At 38.0% G+C, this 9579-nt stretch overlaps 1 protein-coding gene across 2 annotated transcripts in view; it reads right to left on the bottom strand.

Moving 5' to 3' along the window:
- FANCD2 (FA complementation group D2) overlaps positions 1-9579 on the bottom strand; it is a 62681-nt gene that overhangs the window by 44534 nt on the left and 8568 nt on the right. Inside the window, exons 8-14 of one of the 2 annotated variants that reach the window (XM_049640988.1) lie at positions 8115-8193; positions 6963-7087; positions 5639-5726; positions 4403-4507; positions 3798-3898; positions 3285-3393; positions 3017-3052 (exon numbers count right to left, since the gene is read on the bottom strand). In XM_049640988.1, the coding sequence (XP_049496945.1) occupies positions 3017-3052; positions 3285-3393; positions 3798-3898; positions 4403-4507; positions 5639-5726; positions 6963-7087; positions 8115-8193 (643 nt within the window). The remainder of the gene's footprint in view (positions 1-3016; positions 3053-3284; positions 3394-3797; positions 3899-4402; positions 4508-5638; positions 5727-6962; positions 7088-8114; positions 8194-9579) is intronic. The other variant, XM_049640989.1, reaches the window with a different exon arrangement.

Raw genomic sequence — 9579 nt, 5'->3', positions numbered from 1 at the left:
AAAAAAAAAAAAAAAAAAAAAAAAAAAAAAAAAAAAGGTTACAAAAGTCAAGCAGGTCAAAAAAAATCTCCTACAACTCAAGAGCAAAAGATCAATCAAAAGATGTACTGAGGATGTGGACAGACATTTTTTCAAGACATACTAATGGCCAACAGACACAAGAAAAGATGCTCAACATCACTAGTCATCAGGCAAATGCAAATCAAAACCACAATGAAGTATCATCTCACACCTGTCAGAATGGCTATCACTAAAAAGACAAGAGATAACAAATGTTGGCAAGGATGCAGAGAAAGAGAACCTTTGTGTACTGCTGGTGGAATGTGAGTTTTTCCACAACAGCTGTTGTGGAAAAAGTATGGAGGTTCCTTAAAAAATTAAAAATAGAAGTATACAATCCAGAAATTCTACTTCTGGGTATTTATTCAAAAAACCAAAAGTACTAGGGGCGCCTGGGTGGCTCAGTCAGTTAAGCATCTGACTTTGGTTCGGGTCATGATGTCATGGCTCGTGAGTCGGGCTCATGATCTCATTTTTCAATCTCATGTTGGACTCAGAGCCTGGAGCCTGCTTTGGATTCTGTGTCTCTCTCTCTCTGCCCCTCCCCTGCTCACACTCTGCCTCTCTCTCTCCAAAATAAATAAACATAAAAAAAAAAAAAAAAGCAAAAAACCGAAAGTACTAATTCGACAAGATATCTGCACTCCATGATCCCTGCACAAGACATGGAAGCAACCTAAGTGTCCACTGATGGATGAGTGGAAAAACAAAATGTGGTATGTACACATATGTACACACATAAACACACACTGGAATACTATTCAGCCATAAAATGAATGAAATCTTGCCATTTACAACAACATGGACAGAATTTTTTTTAAGTTGATTTATTTATTTTGAGCGGGGGAGGGACAGTGAGAGAGGGAGAGAAAGAGTCCCAAGCAGGCTCTGCACTGACAGTGTGTAGCCTGACACGGGGCTCAGACTCACCAACAGTGAGATCATGACCAGAGCCAAGATCAAGAGGTGGACGCTTAAATGACTGAGCCACCCAGATGCCCCAATATGAACAGATCTTGAGGGCATTCTGCCAAGTGAAGTAAGTCAGACAGCAAGACAAATACCTTATGATCTCATAAATAACAAAACACACAAAAAACCAAGTTCATTGACAGAACAGATTGGTGGTTGCCAGAAGTAGAAGGTGAGGCAAAATGGGTGAAGGGAAAGGGCAACAGAATGGCTCAGTCTGTAGAGTGCAACTCTTGATCTCTGGGCTATAAGTTTGAGCCCCACATCAGGTATAGAGATTACTTAAAAATAAAATCTTTTTTTTTAAGTTTATTCATTTAATTTGAGAGAACATGTGAGCTTGTGTGCCAAAGTGTGTGCATGCTCTAGTGAGCATGGAAGGGACAGAGAGGAAGAGAAAGAATCCCAAACAGGCTCCACACTCAGCAGACAGCCCAATGCAGGGCTGCATCTCACGACTCCAGGATCACGACCTGAGCCAAAATCAAGAGTCGAATGCTTAACTGACTGAGCCCCCCAGGTGCCCCTAAAAATAAAATTTTAAACAAAAATGGGTAAGGGGGATCAAAAGGTACAAATTTCCAGTTATAAAATAAATAAGTCATGGGGATGTAATGTATAGCATGATGACGATAGTTAATAATACCATATTGCATAGATATTGCTAAGAGAACTGATCTTAAGTACTCTCATCATAAGAAAAAGTTTGTAACCATGTGGTGACAGATGTTAACGAGACTGTGGAGAGCATTTTGCAATAAATACAAATGCTGAATCATTATATTGTATACCTAATACTAACGTAATATGTCAATTATATCTCAAAAAATAACATTTTAATAAAGGTTAAGTGTTTTAATTAAAAAAAAATTACTTGGAACATCCCTTCACTGAAAGCCCAATTCACTTAGACACCAAAATTGAGAATCATTATACTAGAATACAGCTATTAAAAATGACATAAAAACAATGCACAAGCATATAAAATGTTTATGACATAATGTCAAGAGAAAATCAGAATACAAAATTATATTTATATAACAATTATATATCTGTAAAAACAGGTATGCAGGTGGCCAAGGGTTATGCAAAAATAAAAACAGTTGGGGCATCTTGGTGGCTCAGTTGGTTAAGTGTCTGACTTCAGCTCAGGTCATGATCTCATAGTTTGTGGGTTTGAGCTCCATGTTGGGCTCTGTGCTGACAGTGTGGAGACTGCTAGGCATCCTCTCTCTCTGCCCCTCCCACCCTCAAACTAAATAAACTTAAAAAGAAGATAACCTTAAAGAAATAAAATAAAAACAGTTGTGTTGGGGTATTTTGATCCCACCTCCACAAAAAAAATATTGTTTCATTGTTTCATTTGGTATCATAAAGGTTTTTAAAAGTCAACAATTAGATAATCTAACAAAACCAGATTCCAACTAAAAGAAAAATCCTTAATGGGAACCAATTAGTGCATAAGAAACTTAATCACCTGGCTTCTTGACAGAAGAAAAAAAATCCATAATTAAGACAGAGTCAGTACCCCTGTCTTGACAGGGAATGGATGGATTCACTATGGTCAGGGTGACATGAGCAAAGGAAAGTAAAACACGAATGCCATTATCTTGACAATGCCATTTGGTAGAAGGAAGAGTAATCTGATAGATACAGGGACCTGACTCATGCCCCAGGTGAGTCCTGTCTTCACTTCATCTATGGGGACTTGGCTTCTTAGGACTATAAATTGCCATGTATGTGTGAAAGGTTAACATTTTCCGTTATGGATAGTTTAGGTTTATTTTATTGCCCAAATGAGCAGCAAAGACCATGTGGCAAATCATCCCCCCAGATTATCTTCCCCAGACAGCTAATGTTGATTAGAGCGGCTACAGAAGGCACAGAAGGGATGACTGGAGAGAGGGAGAGGAAAGAAGAAAACTAGCTAGGATAATTAATTTCAAGCCTGCAGTACTTGAAAGTCATAGTATGTGAATGTTACCTTGTGTTCAGACTCTGAGGCAGTGCTTTCAATTGCCTAGAAAAATAAGGGTCACAGAAATATTTAACACATAAGTAGAACACGTTTCACCTTCTTCAGCATGCCCTGTTCTCTTACTGGAGAACCAATCTGCCCATGTGGCAACCATCTTCTATCATGTCTACTTGACTGACTTTTAACACTTTTATTTCCACCTTTACTTACATATCTGTCACTGATTGCCACCTACTTTCTCCTTAATGTTCAAAGTCACCAAGATCTCACTTACCTTAATCCAGGCTTCCGAAATGATTTTCTCATATCTAACAGCCGACTTTATTACATCAAAGAAGAGAGTAACACAGTCCTGACCGCTGTTTTCTTGATTTCCTGAAGAACTACAAGTAGCAAAAGGGGGAAAAAAAATCATTCTTCCACTTACCAGAGAGAGACATATAAGATCTGGGTTCCTGTTACTAGCCATTTGCCTGTTTCAAGGCACAACTTCATGTTGTGGCTAATAACTTGTACTGCAGTCTAATAAATTTGTACTGCAGTCTACCCAGGATTGATTTGAAAAGCTAGAATAATACACCCAACCCACACATGTATACATGTACACACACATTACATGTACCATGTACACAGGATTTGAACCACTGTATGGTAGTACATGTCAACAATATTACTACCAGTATTTGTAGTTCCAAGTATTCAGATCTACTGTCCTGGCTTCAGGATAAATGTCAGAAAACCTTCCTTGACTGTGTGAGGAAAAGGGTGGGAGGTGATGATGATATACCTTTGTCGTCCTTTATTTTTCAACTTGCTTTGTGAGGCATGAAACCATGATGGCAAAATAAAATGCTGCAGATCCAACTTCTCCCGCAGCTCAGAAATTACCTGTAGAAAATAATTATTAAGCTATGTGTTCTGCCCTTTCATAGTGGATAGGCACGGTCCATTCCTTCAACAGAACCCTAACAATCTCCTGAAAGACTAAGAAAAATTACTAAATCTTAAGACAAGACATCTTGAAAAGGAGAGCTGATGACAATAGCTAATGCAAGGATAGTATGTCATGCCCTTCAAAACTATGCCATTCAGAATTCCTTTAGGTATTATACTGAAATAGCAAATACAACCTGTAGCAACTTATATGCAACAATAAATCTGACTATTTCCATTCTATCCCCTGAATATTATCTGGATTAATCAGCATTATCAATTAGTTTGGGGACAGAGAAGAGCAATTAAAAACTATTAGTTTAAATAATGTATCTTGATGCATCTTAATCTAGATAAGTCTCTTTCCTATTACTGAGTTTCACAAGGGCATTACTGCTATACTCTGTACTCTAAAGGATCTAGCACCCTGTTGGTGTTTGTTGAGAAATAAAAGCGTACCTCAAGTGCATCTGTGGCTGTTACAGAATGAAGAATGAACTTGATTATCACAGGTAAATCATCCAATGAGACAGATGACAGCTTACCCATCACCAACTGGCGGACCTACACATAAAAAGCAAGAAAACCTTAAATATTTTTTGTTAATACCTCAATAAAGAACGGACCTTTATGTAAAATTAGAAAACTTAATTCTCTCAGTTTTCTCACTTGTAATTTAGGAAGAAAAACACCTCATGTTATTTTTATTTTTTGCAAATTGCAAGCTTTCCATTGTTAATGCCACAGCTTCCTCAAAACCTGCTGATAAGGGGCACCTGGGTAGGTCAGTGGTTAAGCAGCCAACTCAATTTCAGCTCAGGTCATGATCTCATGGTTCATGAGATCCAGTCCTGCACGGTCTCTGTGTTGACAGCATGAAGCCTCCTTGGGATTCTCTCCTGTCCCTCCCCCACACCTCCCCTGCTCTCTCTCTTTCAAAGTAAATAAACATTAAAAAAAAATAACATTAAAAAAAAAAAGATTCTTTCTCCCCCACCCCCTCCCCTGCTCATATACAAAAGAAGAAAAAGAAGGAAGGAAGGAAGGAAGGAAGGAAGGAAGGAAGGAAGGAAGAAAGAAAGAAAGAAAGAAAGAAAGAAAGAAAGAAAGAAAGGTGTCTGGGTGGATCAGTCGGTTAAGCATCCAACTTCGGCTCAGGTCATGATCACACAGCTAGTGGGTTCAAGCCCTGTGTCAGGTTCTATGCTGACAGCTTGGAGCCTGAAGCTGCTTCGGATTCCTTGTCTCCAACTCTCTCAGCCCCTCCCCACTCTCATTCTGTCTCTGTCTCTCTCTCAAAAAGAAATATTTAAAAATTAAGAATAAATAAAATAAAGTATAACTATTAAAAAAAAAACAGGTGATAAATGTAAAAGTGTTATCTTACAATTTAGAGCCTAAATTTTCCACTAGCTGGAGGAAGACATGTAAAAATGTTATTCCTATGGACAGCAGTGCATAAATATTATGCAAAATAGAAGATATCCATTAAAACTTACTGCTTTAAAACAGAAAAGTGAATCCATCCTACTACGGCAAATGAAATTCATCAAAAAGAGAAAAAAAAGATGAAATATCATTCAATATTGTTTCAAAATCAAATTTTCATGTATGACTGCTTCAAGGCAATGACTGACACTGGTTCTGGGAGGCAAGAAAGTGGGCTCTGTTTCTGTACAGCACAGTCCTTCCTACCTGAGACAGGAGCTTTGGGTCAAGTCGGAGGCTGGTAAGGACATCCAAGATAGGAACAGTGAGTGAAGTATTCTCCATCAAAAGGTCACTGTGAATGGTGGAAAAAGAGAAAATCTATGCAACTTTTAACAGAGCTGAGCAGATAATTACTTAGAAAAATCACTCAGAGTATGGGAAGAGAAGATACACTTTGTTTCCACTGAATTTGTTTACAGTTTATTTCATTAAAAATTGTTTTGATTTTTAAAAAATACATGCTCATTACAGAAAATTCAAACAACAGAGTACAAACAAGAAGCTCTTCCTCACCATCTCTAGTACCCTGAGGTAACTACTACTGAGTTCGGCACATATCCTTCCTGAGAAAAGGAAAAAAGGAAAAAGAAAACCTACAACAGGAGTGTCTGGCTGGCTAGGTTGCTAGAGCACATGACTCTCAATCTCAGTAAGTTCAAACTCCACAATGGGCATGGAGCCTACTTAAAAAAATAATAATAAAGCAAGAAGGAGGAGGAGGAGGAGGAGGAGGAGGAGGAGAAGGAGGAGAAGGAGGAGAAGAAGACCTACACCAATTACAATGAAGTATGGCAAGTAGGATAGATATACATGCAGGGTGCTACAGGAGCAGAGAACAGTGATGGATTCTAAGAAAAGGCTATGCAGAACGACAAGCTGGAATTAAGCAGGCCAAGTGGATGGTATAGTGCTATACCCAGAGGGAGCATACTGCCCAAAAACACAAAGGCAAGAAATCACTGGACATTTCTAGAGGTAGCTTTGCAGACATCTAAAGAAAAGGAAGTATTACAAATTGAATTTTTAAAAACTATTTCAAGGATAAGCAAGAAATTGCATTAAAACAGAAACCCTATTACATAGGGATAGTGTTCTCCCTTCCTTAATCACTGCCCTACCAATTACTATTTTTCACATAAATGATAGTAAGCAATGCTCTCAACACTGGGTCTGATGTGATGTACATCAGAATGAATCATTTAGGGACTAAAGAATATATAGATGTTTGATAAGCTCCACAAATGATTGGGACATGCAGTCACAACTGAGGACTCCTTGGGTGGAAGATATGCTAACAAAACAAAGGGATTATGTTTATACGCCTAATCATAACCCAGACTTCATATTCACAACAGGTATACCACTTTAAAAAAAGTAGATGGGTCTACTTTATGCATCAAATATATACTCATTATTACAAAAACAAGTCAAATCCCATACCTGTTCATGGAAGGTAGATGCCATCAATATGTTACCACTACTGTTTCATACTGCAGCAATAAGGCTGCCAGAGTGGGAACTTACTCACCTCAGTTCTTTCCCCACATCACCATGCTGGGAATCCCCTAGGATCTCAGGTAGGCTGGTAACAAAGTCATGCTGCAGGTACAGTGGAGCAATACTGATCAGCTGCATGACCTTGGTGGTGAGATCCTGCAGTGGAAGAGGCCATTAGAACTGTTGCACATTACCAAGAACAGAGAAAGACTTCCTCCTCGTTAAATGTATAGCTGGAATTATCTTGTGTATCATATGACACCTATACATAAACTCAAAGCCTAAATGGAGAGGAAAATGACCCAGGAATTTTCACACATGGGATGGTACATTAAAAAAAAAGTACAGTGGATACTATATTATCTAATGGGTCTGTTATATACTTTACTTCATTTAATCTTCACAACTCGGGAGTCTGTGTGACAATTCCACCGCCCCCTTTTTTTACATTTTTTTTTTTTTTTTTAAGTAGGCTCCATGACCAACGTGGGGTTTGAACTCATGATCCAGAGATCAAGAGTTGCACCCTTTACTGACTGAGCTAGCCAGGTACACCGATAGTTCCCATTTTTAAAATGTGAGGATATGTGCTGCTCAAAGATACACAAAAAGTGACAGACCCAAAATTCTAGCCCACAGGAGATTCTAAAACTCATGTTCTTCCAAATAAAGATTTAGCCTTAGAATGTCTGACAAAAATTAATAGAATGAATTAATGAATTCTGAAAAGAAATAGGCCTTAACCCTAGGCTCAAAAAAGATCCAATTTTTTGAGGTGCTTAATAACAATTCACATTAATTGCAAAAACTTTCTAAAACTTTCCTCATATGCAATCAAATTAAATATTTGCAGTGCGGTAGGCTGGTGTGGGATCTCATACCTTTTGAGAAATAAAACAGTAATCTCTCAACTTTGGACAGCTACTTAACTTCTTTTCAATTCTTTTAATTTATTTAATAGATGGTATCTACTCATCATAATTAGAAAAAAAATTTTTGGAGAAATTTAAAAGGTGAAATATCCATGATTCTCAAATTATGACAGGAGAAAAAAGCTAACAAATAAACAGAAAAATGTGAATTTTCAGTTAAGAAAAAAAAACCCTGCAAATTCCAAAAGTTTGGTTAAATTTGGAAAACAGACTCTCTAAATCTAAGAGACAGAACAAGTCCCAAAGCCTACCTTGCCATCCACAATTCTGTCAAGCCATTTCAGCTGACTGATGATGAGTCTGGGCATGTTAAGTCCATCACTGTTCACACTGAAATGTTAGGACAAGAAGACAGAAACTTAGCCTTTCTGACTTACACAACAGCAAGCCTTAATACTGCACAAAACATTTCAGACACTGAATGAACACTTACTGAACATTTACACATTACAAGCTGTGTTAGACAGACATATGATACAAGAAAATCATGAGACGTATATGTTGAGAAAGATCCAAGAAGATGCACTAAACTGTTAACAGTGGTGGCATCTGGGGAGCATTTAAAGAAAGGTTAAGAAGGGTCTGTAGAGTGGGGCACCTAGGTGGCTCAGTTGGTTGGACGACCGACTTCAGCTCAGGTCATGATCTCACAGTCTGTGAGTTCAAGCCCCACAACAAGCTCTTGCTGACAGCTCGGAGCCTAGAGCCCGCTTCAGATTCTGTGTGTCCCTCTCTCTCTGCCCCTCCCCCACTCACACTCTGTCTCTCTCTCTCAAAAATAAAAAGAAAAAAAGAAAAAAATTTTTAAAAAGTTAAAAAAAACTTTTAAAAAAAGGTCTGTAGAGTATTTCTTAATAATAACATAAACAAAAAAAATCAAGGCGATAAATTTGAATAAACTGAGTAAGAAGAATATTTTTATTTATTTATTTACTTATTTATATTTATTTTTTAATGCTTCCTCATTCTTGAGAAAGAAACACAGGGGACGGGTAGAGAGAGAAAGAGACAGAGGATCCAAAGTGGACTCCAAGCTCAGAGCAGAGAGCCAGATTTGAGGCTCGAACTCACAAACCATGAGATAATGACTTGAGCTGAAGTCGGGTGCTTAACCGATAGAGACAGCCATACGCCCCTATTTATTTATTTTGAGGCGGGGGGGTTGTGGCAGAGAGAGAGGAAGACAGAGAACCTCAAGCAGGTTCTGTGCTGTCAGCACTGTCAGCGCAGAGTCAGATGCGGTGCCAATTCCACAAACTGTGAGATCATGACCTTAGCTGAAATCAACAGTTGGACACCTAATCCAATGAGCCACACAGCCCCAAGAATATTTTTAAAAGGTAGAATATTAAATACATCACTATGATAAGTACCAATAAAAGCAAGCACTGTGCTTTGGAAACACAGAAGGTCAAATTAGATTATGTAAAAGTACTGAAAATCATTTATAGATGAAGAAATTCTGGCTCACTTATTATTTCCCCCAAAATGACAGTCTCTGCCTTCCTCAATCTCCTATGTCTACAGTTTTGGACAACCTTCCATTCCTTTCCTTGACCGTGTTCTCAATGTTTGTTTAGTGCAGTCAAATGTAACTGCTGAAAAAGACATAAAGCAACTAGTGTGAGCCATTCAGGCAAAGCACAAATTTGTAAAGAACTATCTGTAAGTTTACTATTATTATTATTATTATTATTATCATTATTATATACAAGG

Source organism: Panthera uncia, chromosome A2, assembly GCF_023721935.1.
Source record: "Panthera uncia isolate 11264 chromosome A2, Puncia_PCG_1.0, whole genome shotgun sequence".
Taxonomy (NCBI): Eukaryota; Metazoa; Chordata; class Mammalia; order Carnivora; family Felidae; genus Panthera; species Panthera uncia.
This window is presented reverse-complemented; position numbering and strand designations above follow the sequence as displayed.